This window comes from Falco cherrug, chromosome 9 (assembly GCF_023634085.1).
Source record: "Falco cherrug isolate bFalChe1 chromosome 9, bFalChe1.pri, whole genome shotgun sequence".
Classification (NCBI taxonomy): domain Eukaryota; kingdom Metazoa; phylum Chordata; class Aves; order Falconiformes; family Falconidae; genus Falco; species Falco cherrug.
Genome location: NC_073705.1, coordinates 35,399,301 through 35,415,232, shown reverse-complemented (window position 1 = coordinate 35,415,232; position 15,932 = coordinate 35,399,301). Strand labels below are relative to the sequence as shown.

At 40.3% G+C, this 15,932-nt stretch overlaps 1 protein-coding gene across 2 annotated transcripts in view; it reads right to left on the bottom strand.

Annotated features, from left to right (window-relative positions):
• The window catches only part of PRKG1 (protein kinase cGMP-dependent 1), a 508,935-nt gene that overhangs the window by 23,758 nt on the left and 469,245 nt on the right, over positions 1-15,932 (bottom strand). For both annotated transcript variants that reach the window (XM_055721117.1, XM_005446262.4), the window contains exon 10: positions 9,769-9,865. In XM_055721117.1, coding sequence (XP_055577092.1) covers positions 9,769-9,865 — 97 coding nt within the window. The remainder of the gene's footprint in view (positions 1-9,768; positions 9,866-15,932) is intronic.

Sequence of the window (15,932 nt, the reverse complement as noted above, 5' to 3'; positions counted from 1 at the left end):
TCTGGCACATGGTCCATGGCTGCAATTCTGCCTCCACCTTGCATGGACTTAATTGCAAAACGCAAAGCAGGCTGAACAGCAAACCTCCACCAAGAGCAGACCCATACTATCCTTTCTAGTGCAATAATCCCCAAAATAGTGAACCCTGGTAAAGCTGTAGTTACTACTGATACTCTCCTGGTCAGATCCCTCCTGGTGAATCTGCTTGAGATCTTGCCCTCTCTGTTACAAATGAACCTCTGGAGGAGGATATAAGCCCTTCCAGTTGTGGAACAGGAATATATTTTCTCCCCCAAAACACAAGAAAATACAATAGGGAATGTAGTTAAATAAATTCCAAACACCACCTTAAAGAGGTGATGTACGAAGCCAGAGAGAGAAGAGGTAAAATTAAATAATTAGGTCATTCTGCAGGACTCTGATCCAGGAAATGAACTGTACCCCAGTGACAAAAATAACAGCAGAAATGCTGTTTATCACTAAATGAACCAACTGTAGAAGCAAAACAGAATAAGAAACAGTTGGTTTTATTTTGCATACGTATGTATTTGCATAGTGATATAAAATACATTGCATATATGTTTATATGAATATCTACTATAAATATAAACCCAGAAATATTTTTGCACAATATTCTGGTCCAAGCACTGTGGTGATGGGATACCACACATTTGGAGCTGTGGCTACATCTTCAACCACCAGATATTAACTGGACAGGGCTACATGAGAAGTCATACCTCCATCTTTTATCTCCCTCCTATCACATGAACTCACAGCAATTGCCAGCCTCATGAAGACCCAGCTATTCCTGTCCTTCACGTGTGACACCCGCCCAGACCTCTGAAGCAAGGAAACCCCATGCTATCGGGGTGGACGGGAGTTGAAGAAAGCAGCTTTCTTCTGTGCTAGCCCCACAGCTGCCTTCTCCCTCTGTCCCTTGTGGTCATGTGGGAAGCATTGTCCACCCAGTGTCATGGCCTTTGGCTGTGCTTCAGTGTTGTGCCCCATTCCCATGTGACCAGGTGGTTTTTTGGCAGCCTGAGTCATCATTACAAAGCTGCCCCTGAGCGAACCCAAACAGATGGGTCACTATCTGAAAATACACTTAAGGAGAAGTTCCCTCGAAGAGGACACAGCAGGGAAACAGCCTTCATTCTGCTGCTAATAAGCTGAATTCACAGGACTATCTTTTCAGCATTGAGAAAATAATGCTGCTTCAGTAAAGAAACTAAAAAGGCCATTAGGAATGGGGTGAAGATGTCTTGGTAGCGAGTTGAGCAGAAGAGGAATGCTACAAGACTGGGACAAGATGAAAGCACAGGGGAGAAGAGGAAAAGAAAAGAAGAGGAGAAGGAGAGGAGGAGAAGGAGAAAAGAAAAGATCCAACCTCTCTTGCTTTTCCAAGTCCTTGTTTCATTAGGTCTCAGCTAGCTCCTCCTGGGCTCTCTCTGCTTATATGAAAATGTTGGAACTGTTCCAAAAGCGTTGCTTTATGGTGTATCAACTTCTGCAACTTCCCAAACATACAGTGGTGTTCTTTTAACACAGCTATAATTCATGTACAAATAAATATGGTTTTACACCTTAGTGCTTTTTCAGACTTTCTGGGAAAATGGATATTGATGAGACAAAATCCAGACCTCAATGGAAAAAAGAAAAAATGGGTGTATCTGTTTCTTATCCTTTCTCTTGCTCTGCCTTTATTTAATATAAATCATATATGTATATTATATATCTAGTCTGCAAGGTGAGCAATTTCCATGCTACTCCAGTGAGAGCTGAACTGATACAATGCAAAGTGACCTTGACAAACTGTAAACACTAATAAATATTTACCAGAAAGTAGAAAAATCCCCCAAAGAAGGTTTTTTTTTCAGTGAAGACTTGTGAGGTGCCTGAACTTTGCCATACCTAGCCTGAGGATATGCTATTTTAAGTGCATCTATCTCATTCATGCCCAGTCTCCTATTCCTGCATGACCTTCTTCTAGGAGAAGACAGCAAAGAACTTCTGATTTTCTGAATTCCTGTTTACCACAGATGTTGTGCCTGTGAGTTGCAGCTCTTGCATGGCTGTGGGTTTTCCAAGAAGCCCTATGATTGTGGTTCTTTCTCCCAGGAGCTGCAACACACAGTATTTGCCACTATGGTACCCTGTGCAGACCCCTGAAGCCATGGAAGAGCAACAGACCCAAGGGCATGAAAGCAAAGCTGAACACATATTTATATTTGTAGTTTATCCTTCCTTCATTTTGGCAGCTACATAGAGGTTACATCAGGAATGGTGTTTGCCATTCAAAAATCTCCAGATTTCTTCTCACTGATATAATGGAGGTATTTGAACATGAACTTTCACAGCATCTGGACACCACACTCACAAAAAACTTGCTCAGAAGCCTATTCTGCTCATCTTCAAGGGAGCTGGCCATGCTCCCAACTAAATGGGAACACACAGGGAGGAGAGTTTGTGCAAGTAAAAAATATTTCGTTTACTCTGGAGATGTGGCTTTTTCCTAAATACACAGTAATGGTGAGCTGTCAGGAGCTGGACAGAAGCTTTTCTTGAACTCTTGTGTCCATGACTCACAGACAGGTTTCTTGTTGCTCATGTCTCCCATTGAACTACCTGTGTGGGTGCACCGATACCCGACAAAGATGCTTTTCCAAAGGCCTTCTGCTAGCTGTGTGTTTTGCTAAATTATTCGGATATAATGGAGCCAGAAATCTGTGCTGTCATGAAACATGAATATCTTTGTATCATGTTAAGTAACAATCAACTCAACTGCAGCGCTTGGGAACTGAAGTGCAAATGCTTTTGCTTGCTTGGTATGTCCAAGGTCCTTTATTTTCTGCCGCTTCCCAGCTAGATGCATTCGAACAAACAAAAATAGCAGCAGCTGTTGCTGAGCACAGCACTTGCAAGCTGAGCTCTCCTACTCCTAACAGCTGAACTGCTGCATGAACAAAGTGGTGACTTCTCTCTCCCAGCAAAAGAGTACAGCATGCTTTTAGTACTAAATATATTTATGTTCTTTCAGGATGAAACAGATTACCCCATAATAATATTCTTTGCCTTACAACTAGCATTCTTGCCAGCATTTCTTTCTATTTGGGCAAGCGAGGAAGTACCTTGCTCATATTTATGCCTCAAAGCCTGCTCTGGTACTGCAGTTCTCTGTTAGGGTTTTAAAGGTATTTACACGTCTCCTTAAGGCCATATTCAGCCTGCTCTCCTGAGCTAAGGCTCAGGGAGAAATTGTAGTTTGCATATCCAGATTATAAATAGGCTACATGGTGCTTCTCATTATAGCCTTTCCACCTCATATTCAACATCACGTTAGTTTTGGGTTAGCTGTATGCTGTGTGAACAGGCATGGTGATTGGACTGGGTTAGGTTGGCAAGTAAGTCAAGACTAAAAGAAAAGATCTAAGATGACAAGAAAAACCATGGAGTAAAAATTAAGTCTTTAAGATATACTGTAGGCTGAAATTTTGAAGGATGAATCAAGAATTAATAACAAGTGGGCAGCAGGGTCAAAACTGTCCATGACAGTGACCTCATTTTCTTTGAAAATGTCTGAATTCAATTGGTTGGGAAAGCACTAAATGTCACATCACAATCTGAGTGCTGTGGGACTCTACAGGAAAATAAACTGCAAAATTACTCTGTGAATACACCTAAGTACACACCAAAAAATGCACAGTCCTTAGAAACCCTCAGCTATTTAACAATTAAAGTTGCTTCATCAAATACTCAACTGTGCTAAAAACCTGTAATCCTGTGTTCTGATCCTTGTACTGAAAATTGATATTCAGTGCTTGAAAACAGGCACAACTAAGATTTTATAAGCAAAGACATTGGAAATTATATTTAAATTTGTGTCTTTCTGTGAAGCCCAGAGATAAATACTATTTTTCAAAAATGTCTAGAAGGTAAAGGCTAAAAAGCAGTGAGGAATGTAAACTGTTTCATGCATAAAATCATTCCAATAAAAAGTAAATAGCAGAAGAAGGGTTATATAACTAAAATATGCAAAACCAAATGGAAAAACTCACTACTGTGGTTTCTTGAAAACATCAGATGGATCTCAATTCTCCAACCATACATGATCCTGCCCTGCTCTTCAGTTTGGCTTTGCTCACAATAAAGCACCTATTTTTATGTCCTATTCCTGCCTCCAACCAGAGCTGAAGCCTCCGGCTTGACCAGCTCATAACCTGATTTGGCCTCTGACAATATTTGGTGGGCCACAAATGGCTTCTCATCTTTCCAAACTTTGACAACACCCTTTCGATGAACACACAACCTCTGAGAATATGTTTCCATCTACAAAGGATGTATTTAATTCCATTAGCAATTAAAAACCTAAGGAAAACCATTAAAAAAGCTCTGCAGTGGTCCAGCTCCATCTCACAGCATCATTAAAATTATGTGTCCTGAATATAGTTAAGAAGGGAAGGAAGAAAAAAGGCCAAATCCTCATTTTACTCAGTTTACTCAGCTCAGTAGCAGCAGTTTCATTGTCAGATGAATGTGGCGTTTACTCAGGCACCTGATCTTCAAATCCCTTACTTAAATCTCAGTTTCTTCACCTTGACAGCACTCAAAATTCCCATTCTTTCAAAAGGAAGGAGGCGAAAGGATTTCTGACAAAAAAATAATCAAGATGTTTCACAGAGAAGACAGATCTTTCTAATAAAAAGCTTCGTAATAGCTGGAAAAAACCGGTAGCTATGCAATTGGAAAATTTCACTAATAAATATCTGAATTATGCATCTGTCATTCTATTGGAAGACAATTATGTTGGGTTTTTTTCTCGCCATCTAATTAATTCACTAATGGATTTGTTTACCAAACAGGCTAGAGGCTATAATAAATTTGATTGCACTTCATAATCTGTGGCCAGATTTCTCTTAAAACATGAATAAAAATGAAAAATGCTGTACTGTCCATTATATGAAGGCCTTGTATAGCTCCAGTAAAATGTGGCTGCAACAAAGGCTTCGGTTTTATGTGTATGTCTTCATTAATATCCATATTGTAAAGGAGTTTAGCTTTCAGTAGCCACCATCAAGCCAAAATGACTTCAAGGGGGTCTCGTCTAGTATATGACACCATAAAACATTTTCATTAATGGCTTGGATTATGAAATAAGAAGAATGTTATTAACTTTGCAACTATTAAAATCAAGCCAGAGAGGTCTGGGAGCACTTTTGAGAAAAGCAAGGGAATTAAACTAATTTTTACAAATTGAAGCAATGACTTGAAATAAAATGGACACCACTTAGCAGTGGCAAAGTGCTGCCCCTAGCTGTCCAGCTCTATCTGATCAGAGGAAGGTCCAGGTTGGACTAATGTGCCTGGTTTGGGCATCGCTCTAAAGAGGTGAGAGCCAGCTGGAGACTGAGGAACAAGAACTATCACAGGCCTAGAAAGCACGAATTAGATGTAAAGCTCAAAAGCGGCACATTCTTTTAAAGAAAAGAGTTCTTCAGGTTCATGCGATAACAGTCTTCAAACACATACAACCCAGCCTCAAGGGTTGTATGCGTTTTTATTTCAAGCCTACTACAGGCTACAGCAGGGAGATGTTAAACATTAGGAAAAACCTTCTTAGGAACATCCTTCCCTGAAGACTTTAACAAGAAATTAAGGAAAACTGTTCAGAAGTGGTTAGGTATACTTGACTCTGCCTGGATGATAATCTCTTCAGGTCCCTTCCAGCCCAAGGTTTAATGGCCACATAGTTGAAGTGTGTGCTCTAAGTGCCACCAACTTCCACAAAACTGCTGAAAGTTAAAGAATATGATTAAATGTTTTGTCAAGTCAGGGCTAAAAACTGAGACTTTCCTTATACTGCCTATTGCCTGCTGCCTTCAGGATGTCCCAAGCCTTATGTTATCCACAGGACTGCAGAAGGCACAGCTCCCTCCAAGCTTGTACGTGCAGGGACGGTGGGTAAGTTTATAGGTTTTCACTGGCGTATCTGTCCTGAGAAGTGAAGAAAGGTGTAGCTGAAAGCAAGTCTCAATCAAGCTTGTGATGGGGTGTGGAGAAAATGCATTATTTTTGTGATTTTATAACAACAGGAGTGATTTAAAATCTCTTTCCCCCATCACCGAGTGATTGTTGGAAGTGATAACTGTGTAAATCAATGTAACTAAAAGGCATGTGTTCAGGCATGGACCCGATTTTCAGTCTACCTGTGCTCAGCCATCACTGACATGAATTGATTTCGCAGCAATAATGACTCTTATCCTGTATGTTCAGATACTACAATACATTTATTTCAGAGCTGTCTAAAATAATCTTGATTTAAATCCAAAATAACTGACCTGGGGCAGATGATTAGAAGCACAGAACATAAATAAAAAGGAAATTATAGAACAAAGACAAGAACAATTAAGTTCAGGAGAGATGATTTATGAAGGCTGAGGATACCTGACCTACATCCCTGTCCTCTGCAAAGTGGTGCTTTGTGGGACATGAACCTGAGATGACACTCCCTGTTTCAATGTATTATTGAGGCACCTGGATCCCAACACAGAAGATGCTTAATTGACATGGTGCTGAGAAGCTGAGCTGCAAAAAATAGTGGATGCATCTGTTAATCCATGCTATTAAAAACCAAAAAGTCTGCTCCTACTGTTTTCTTTCTGCCCTCCTAGGAGAGGTGCCCACCAGCTGGGCAAGCCATGTCCCAGAGCAGCTTGCACCTACTTGGCAGCCGCCTGAAATGCAGGAGGGTTGTCCTAGGAATGTGGCACCAGGCAGCCTTGGGCAGTCTGTGGTCTCTGCAACCTGCCTGTTTGCTTTGCAAACACTGAGGATCACACAGGCCCTGCTATAAGTGAACAAAAGCCTTTATGTGCTCTTGTTCCAGTGGCAGAGCTGATCCCTGTCTAAAATAGCACAGCCACTACTCAGCTGGTTTCCCCCCTTGAGAGAAGCCTGGATAAAAGTTGATTCCTTGGTCCAGATGTGGATGAAAAGGAAGAACAGCATCCACAATGACAAGATAGGTTTCAAGAGGCATCAGGTAGCCATCAAAAAAACTGAGCAAATGACATTCAACACCAATGGAAATATGTGGGAAATGTCTCTTGACACACAAAAAATACAACTACTTAGAAAAGCAAGACAAAAAGATATTTCCACCTGTAATCTCCACAGAATTGAAAACAATTGAAATTTTAGGCTGTTTCGCCTAAAAGTCATGTACTTGTGTATGAATGCATTGAAGGCGTGACCTCTCCAAACAGCCAGCATTCACAGAAGTGCCTGGAAAACCAGCATGTATTTATACAAACCACACCCAAAAATTAGGAAATTAAAATGCAGACCAATGGGAGCGTTATTCTTTCTTGGCCAGCAAGACTCATACAAAGTCCTAGACATTCCACTTTCCAACCAGACACCAGCAGTTGCCCTCTTAAAGGGTATGGAGATGCCTTGGGCAGCGCTTACCCACAGCAGCCAACATTAAGCTATGAAAATCCTCTTCCTTGCAATGTGCTTTATTTATTTGATCAATTTTACTCTTGAAAAGTGCAAAGATGTGAATGTTTTCTAGGAAGAAACTCCAATACTGCTGTACACTAGCAGGCACACTAACACACTTAGGCAATAAAAGAGTCAATCCCTCCAATACATTTTGCATTAATTCATTTTTTTAGCCTTAAATCACAAAACATATTTTTCATGGAGAAGACAGAAGCAAGAGGTAGCAATTATAGGCTCGATTTTGACAAAAAAATATATTTCTTGTTTTAATAACAGAATTTCCCTCAGTGGTAAAGAAAAAAAATAAGATCTGGAGTGTTAAGCTAAATGTTTAAGTATCTTTTATCCTTCTGTGTGCAATTCAGTATTAGTCAAGGACTACAGAAAATTACTTTAACCAGTATTTTTCTGCTTAGGAGAGAGGCACTCACCCCTGAAGAAAACCCCTACAAGGTGATGGAAATATTTTTCTCATCAGTAGCCTTTGGCAGGCTGCATAGGTGACACCAGGGCTTAAAGGAGGCTTCTGAGACTTGGACATCTCCTAAGAATTAAATATTTCTACCTGATTCTGATCTGATACACTGAAGTGACAGAACACATCCACCTCTGCACACCCAGCCAAGTGTCACACATTGCTAAGATTTAGTTTGTGTCAACAACTTAAAGCTTCCAAATTAATTCTGTGAGCAGCCAGAGGTAGAGGACTGGCCCACGGCCATCAGTAACAGTCCAAATTGCTTTCATATCTATGTGGTTTGAGGGTCCCATAAGCAACCCCTCATGAATACAAACTTCTGCACCTTCCCAGGAACATCTTGAGTTTTCAAACATCTTGACAGCGTGCATCAAAGAAGTCTTAAATATGAAAAAAAAAATCTCATAAGCTTCAAAACGAGCCCCAGACTGGTGGGTCCCTCACTACAGGTCACCTCAGGTAGAGAAGCTAGAGGGGTTGTTAACTCAGGAGACAATTCTCCTGAGCTTTATGCTATTGTCAAACAGAAGGTGAAGGGCCTTCAGAAGAGAGGCTGAGTGCAACCCGAATTAAACCCCTGCTCTAAAGCACCCTCAGCAGCAGATAGCTATAGAAGGCGTGGGGAAAGGACAGCCTTCCCAGGCTATGGAGGAGCTCTTGTGACTCTCTTCCAAAACAACAGTTGCTAAGAGCAAATAAATAAATAAATAAATAGATAAATAATACATACAAACCCAAACCCCAGGAAGGGACCAGTGTTCTCACATACACGCTACGCTCTCTTCTGCATGATTTTACATACATCCAAACAGGGAAAGTCAGACACAAATCACATGGAGTGAGTTGCACTTTTAACACAGAATTTACCTGTTATGTCACAAATAATCACCCAAACACTAATTTTGCTAGTTTTCCAATTCCCAGCCCTACACATGTTTTTCCCTCCCGCAGGGTTATGGAGCGGGGATTTCCCCCAAATGCTGTGATGGCAGCAGTAACTGTTCCCTTTACTGTTCCTAATTTACAGGAGTTCCTAACATACTGTACAAGTGTCCAGTATCAGAAGCTCCTCTGTGGTCAGCACTGTGATGAAAACTAAGCTCCCTCTTTCTATTCTAAGTTTTTAGTTTTATGTGATATTACAAACAGGTCATGCAACAGCTACCATTTCAGTCTCCTCCTGCTTGGACTTTATTTTAATGAAGACTGCAGAGCTCTAAATCCAAGCAGCACAAAAAGCAAGCTCAGATCTTGTCCTTTCTTTAAAATTCTGCAAAAAATAAGTAGTTTTCTGTGAAGTGTCATAGTTCAGACATTGAATGTACAGCTTTCATGACAACCAAGTAAAACTATCTCTAGACCTGAATTAGAAACTACTTAGAAGAGACATTGTACTATTAATCCAGCTTTGGTTAAGTAAAATTTTAGGCTGCTCTTTCAGTCTTAGCCCTCACCAGCCACAAAATTATTCAGGTTGTTTTTAAAAGGCAATCAATGCCATAAACACAGGACCACTTGGAGAGAGGTGTGTGCTTATCTCTCAACTTAGTACGTAAATACTTCCTGGTAACTGCAAAGCATTTATTTGTATATTTTTATTTATCAGGAAATGTAATTCAGCTTTCTTCAACCATTAGAAAACATGTAATCCCATCACCTAATTTTCTTCCAGGTGATAATAACAGGTGATTATTCAGGTGATAATAACAAAGAAAAATTGAAAGACTTGTAACACAGTATTTATTCTAGGACATCACACAAATTTCAAAGAAAAAAAGTTCACCTACCAGCTCAACTCGTCCAAACCCTCCTACTCCAAGGGTGTCAATGATGTTGAAATCAGACAGTTTCAGGTTGGCGAAGAAGGCAGCTTCGGCTTCATATCTGGATTTTTTTATGCGAAAAAATGGAAATCTCTTAGAGGTGCAAACATGAGTACTGTGCAATACCATACCCAAATGGCATGACTGTGGAACAGCTTTTACCTGCTTAATTTCCATCTTATCTCTTACAGTTTGCTTTTATTCACACTCATCGTTTTGCTGGTCCCAATTATAGTATTGCTCCGATGTGCACGGTTTTCCAAGTGAGAAAAGCAAACATACCTACTGCATGCCTACAATGCAAATGTCTGGTACTGCAATTCAGCTCCAGTTACCCAGCAAATGCTACCTTTTGCCATTTTCTATTGATCTTCTTGTGGGTGGGTGTTTTTTTTGGTGTCTTTAAGTATTTTTGGAAGATAGTGTCTCTCATAGGAGTTTCTCTTATCCACAGGCTGGCAGTAGTTTCTATAAATGTTTATTGAAAGTGGCAAGATCATTAAGGTCCCTGGAGAGAAATCACAGCCAGGTTTTATGAAATTAGATCCAATAAGCTGCAGGCTGGTGTGCAAATGCCTGGAATGAATGACTTCAGTCACATATCAACATTCCTATAAGAATATCTTCACTTCTTTTCCTTCTAATAAATTCACTAATAAACGTCCCAACCCAGGAGGTCCCAAAATCCAGATGCTCTTTCTTTAGCCCATGTCCAACTGGCTCACAACACAAGTTCACCAAGCCCTTGACTAAGGAAGCATGCAAATCGAACACATGCAAGCCTGCCAAAATAAGCTTCCCATGACTATCCTCATGAATATGATTCCTCTAAAATAGCTCCTTGTCAAGGTTTACAGTATTTTTAGAAAGGCTCAGAGGGGAAATGGATGAACAGGATCCACCCACTCAATAAAGTTTGACATTCAGCTGCTGGAGAAGTCCCCGTGCATGTACAACCTTCGGCTGCTGCTGACACAGACTTGTACGGGAAAAGAGTATTGACGGGATTATGGAGAGAGGCATGGAGGGTCCAAAGGGGAGGTGGCTTGGTTTTCAGTACTCAATTTTAGCCATAGTATCTTGCAATTAACATAGACTATAATCCACTATTTCACCTAGATGCTTCATTTCTGCATGATAACACTAGTGTAAAGATAAAACATCATTGTGTTAAGCAGGATCATACATACATATCCACCAGTCTATCTTTTTAATGTACCTCATCCGTCACACCCGTCTCTAATTCAATAATGGAATGGAAGTGATTAACTGACTTATTCCCTTCAAACTACCTTCTTTAGTCTATTTAAAACCACAATGACATTGCGACAGAAAGAAAAAAAAAAATTAAAGTTAAAAGTGAAAAATAAAAAGAGGTTTCAAGAAATGTGAAAGGTCACATCATCAAGCCCCAAATCCAGTGCAATAAAGTGCAATTTTGTCTCAGAGGTGCTGTCAACAAATTACTTACGCTCTGCTTTATTATTTATACTGTCATCAGATCCTCTCAGTGACCTTGCTCCTGTGGCCACAGCAGCCTGATGCATCCGACTTTGGAAACCAATCACTACCAAGCCTGCTTTGAACTTGGGATAACCTTGTATGACACAGCTGCTTATCGATTGCTTTATACTCATCATGAGGTGCATACTAAAGCTGTCACTAAAAAAATCTCCTAAATGAAAGACATATTTATATGTTCACTTCTAAATCACAGCAGACACATTGTTCTAGGGGTGACAGAGCAATGAGATGGGTCTAATTTTCATGACAAATGTATAAACCCATTAAATACCCTTAATGATTTATAATTGCTAGGAAGATAAAATCCCAGCATGGAAAATTTTGCTTCAACAGTCAAACAACGGAAGCAAAGTTTCAGGTCAAGAAGCCCTGCATTACTTTGCCCAGGCTTGGGAGTGGAAGGAAGCCATCTCATGCTCCCAGGGAGGCAGGGGGCCAGCTACTCTGTCTTCTCCCCTGAGCAGCTAGTGAGGATTTCTCAGTGCTGAGCAAGCACGGGTGAGAGATGCTGAACAGAAGTATGTCAGAAGGGTTAGGGTCTGCAAAAACATATGGGACAGAGAGGAGAAATGCTTTTTTCTCTGTAATACCTCTTATCCTGAAAGACAGCCAAGTCCTACAAAAATGACATATAGTTCGCATCAGGTGATGTGAGAGGACAAAAACTAGCTAAGACATAGCGTGGTGCTGGCAAAGCAAGCAGGATGCTAGTCCCATCCCCTGCAAATTCCACCACTTCTCACTAAAGTCCCTCGGTTCGATGGGAGACGGGATCTTCCACTACAGTCCCAACTTCTTCATCGTTTTGTGTGTTGTCACAGAAGCTGAAAGCTCTGCTGATGGCTTTTAAAGTAAAAAAAATCTCAATTTATTATTTTTCTTAGAAAATGTATTTGCAGCATTATTGTGATTGTTTTTTTGAAATCTCTTGGCTAATTCTCTTTGACAGACTGCTTATGTGTAGTTAGTACAGACAAGTGCAATGAGGCATATAAAGTAAATCGGATGCAGTTTTATAGATGCTGTGCAACAGGCATCCAAAACCCAAAAGAAATTCCAAAAATATATAGTGAAACCAAAACACATGTAAAATCAAGCAAGCAAGGCCTTCCCATGCTCAGTTACAATAGTGACATCTGAATTGTTTTATTCCCACCTACAAAGGTCCAAGTCCACTTTCAAATCAAATTCCTATGAACTAACAGGAGTTATGCACTTCAGCACTGCAAAGTTTAAGAATAAATCTCTTCAGTCACTTAAATATTATTTTAAAAAAAAACCTTCAGTCACTGTCCCTGCCCATGGCAGCGGGGTTGGAACTAGCTGATCTTTAAGGTCCCTTCCAACCCAAGCCATTCTATGATTCTAAATAAGAATACCAAAATGCAAATATTCCCAAGCTATCTCCTAAATCAGAAATTGGGATATAATCCTCATCCTGAAATTTAGAATATGAATTCAGCTTCTGCCCTCCAACTTCCTTAATTTGAGTGTGCCGCTCCCTAAACAAAAATTCCCAAGGTTTTGCAACATGTGCTCCTTGCTTGACTAAGTAATAGTGAAAGACATACGTGATGTCTTTAATTTATCACCTCCAAAAGAACAGAGACACTTTCAAGACATTGAGAGGGCAGTGCAAAGACATACAGAAGACATTTAAAAATTAATATTGGTGTGTCTGTAGGAAAATATTTGGTTCTGGACCTGGTTGAAAAGATTTGCTGTGCTCAGACACTGTGGGGGGATGCTTGGGATATTCCTTGGGTATATAACAGAGATGGGATGAATGGTAGAGACAGTTTGACCACACTTGTGCAAGATGACGTGGAAGTAACTCAGCACTCTGTGGGAAAAACACATGTGTGCCAGGTCAGGGTGTATTTCTTCTGGGTACGACTTCGCAGATGCCACAGCCTCTTCCCATCTGGTAACTTGGCAGTCTAATGAGAAAGGCAGTTATATTCTAAATATGCAGCCATATGCTGGTGCTCTGAGACTTTTCAAACAAGAAAATGATTTTTTGACCCCTGGAAGAGTGGGTGATTTAAGTTCTTAAATTAATATATAAGAGGTGTAGTATTGGGAAGACATCTCAGGCAAGCTTGGAGGCATGAATGCAGATCAGCATCACACCCACAATCAGTGACACTCTGGAGCTACACAGATGCAAGGCTCAAATTTTCTCTGCTGAGATTTCTGGGTTTTTCTGACTCCAGTTGAATTATACATAATTAAAAAAAGAGCCCTTCTCCAGGTATTTTGTTAATTGTGTTTCTTGCCCTAGCTATCACAGGCCAAAATGCCTGGAAAATCATAGCTGGAAGTGTGCAAAAAGGAAAGATGCATGTGTGATCTAAATAGGAAGAAACAACGAAAAGTCTGTTCCTTAATAAATAACATTTAAAATTAAGCTGAGATTTTAACTAGAGTTTGTGGGAGGCCATGTATCAACTTTCAATGCACTCTTAATGGGACTTTTTTGTTTATTGATACTGGGTTTTGTCACCTACCCTACCAAACAAACCCTGCCAGAGCTTACAGTCCTGTAGCTAACAAGAGAAGAATCTTCCCCGTAGGGGATGTCAGGAAAGAGCAGAGGGGGACGTTCAGATCTAGGTTGAACACAAGCATCCTGCAGAATCGCCCATGCTCTTCTCCAAGAGCTTTCTTGCAAATCTGGATGACAGAGATATCTACTGAAATCTCACTCAAATGACTGGCTTTCTGCAACAGTCTTGCCCTAACGAGTATCAGTGCCCTTGTATGGAAAAGCTGGGACTTGGAAGCACCAGTCTTTAATCTCCCTGCAAATAAAATATGTACTCCTAAGGAGCTGCTAATTAAAATGCCTTGATTCAGCCTCTTCAGCACGGATAGGCATCACATGCAAGAAACCAGAGTAATCAGGGGGTATCAGGAGTAAATACCATCATCCACATGTCCCATTACTTTGAAACAGCAGTGCAGAAGCCACAGCCCAAGCATTTGGGCAATGTCTGTTATGCAGAATGGGAAAAGAAAACATGTGGCTTCTTGCACTGTTGGAGGTTTCCAACCATTTAAATGAGTGATTGCCTCCCAGGATGATGATTACTCTGAAACACATTTCAAGCTTTTCCTCCCAAAACTACAAATCAAATAAAATCAAATAAATTAAAAAATCATCTTACCTAAGCAGCTAAAAAGGATAAATGAGAAAATATGAGGAGCAAAGTTATTATCCAACTGCTCAGCTTTACTAAACTAGCTCACAATTCTTATCACATGAGCTAAATGGTTAGGAAACATTAGAATCTGTTACCAAACTGTCATCTTGATAGAAAACTTGGCTTCTTTCCACCTGCATGCTGCCAGCTAGTAGTAAATTGCAACCAAATGGGAAGCAACCACCAACTCCCTGATACAAGCGAATGTAACCATTTTGGGTAGATAAACGCAGAATTTCAGAGCCTTCCTCAGTGACAGACACCTGCTTGTTTAACAGCTATTTTTTCAGCCTTATATTCAGTTTTGTTGGATGGCCTGATTATTATTGTATCACCCATTGTTGAGGCAATGCACTTCTGCAGATAGAAATACTGAATCTCTGCAAAGACTAGAAAAACTTGAGTTGCAATACTTGGATGGTGATGATTAGACCCAGCCTGCAAGAATACATATGTGAAATAAGCCTAAGAGCCACAGGTGAAGTGGGTGGAAAAATACATCACAAAAGGAAACTGTATTTTTGTGTCCACTAAAAAAGAGATTCCATCTTCTTATGGTTCTTAAGATACAGCTAAATTCTTAAGACACAGATAATTTATTTTCATTATGCTGCTTCAACCAACGCAGCACTTCAAAAAAATATTTTGTGATAAACGAAAGCCAAAATTCCCTCAAATTTTCAGTTTTGTCACTATTTTTTCTATACATCTGAACAAACATATTTTAGACCTGGTGAAATAATGCACCTGGGTCTAATCTACTCATGGCACCTGGCTGCTGTTTGCCTGCCTGGTATCCTGAAGTCACAGCAGGCTTTTTGGATTGGATTCATGTTATTGACTTAAGAGAGATGCAATTCCAAACATAAATGAAAAGTGGCAGAGGACATGGATCGAATTCATGTAACAAGGAGGCTTTGTTATCTGAAAGCAATGTAAGGAAGAGCAGATGCAGCAAATGGTGATAGGGCATCCATGCCTTCCCTTCTGTGCCAGCCAGCCCTCTTCCCTGCCTGCTCAAATGACTCCAAAACCCTCAGGTTCATGTATTTCTGAGTGATTTTGGACAAGAGAAAAATCTATGAATGGTCATATGTGTGAAAGCAAAATAAAAAGCACCTCATGTACATCCACACAATATCCTTACCTTCAACTATGCCCTGTTTGAGTGGGACTCAGAAGATTTAGCCACAATCACGCAACAGACAGAAGCATGGCACAGTGACAGTGTATTTTACACAATCAGCAAGATCCAGAGCCTGGGAATGCCTGAAAGCAAATTCTTGAGTGGCACTGAGAGCAAATCTGTATTTCTTTATGGTGCATTGCCACTCATCCTCTCAGAGGTCCTACCCTGCATGCAAAACCCTTCTTATCTAGCATTTCCTCCAAATATCA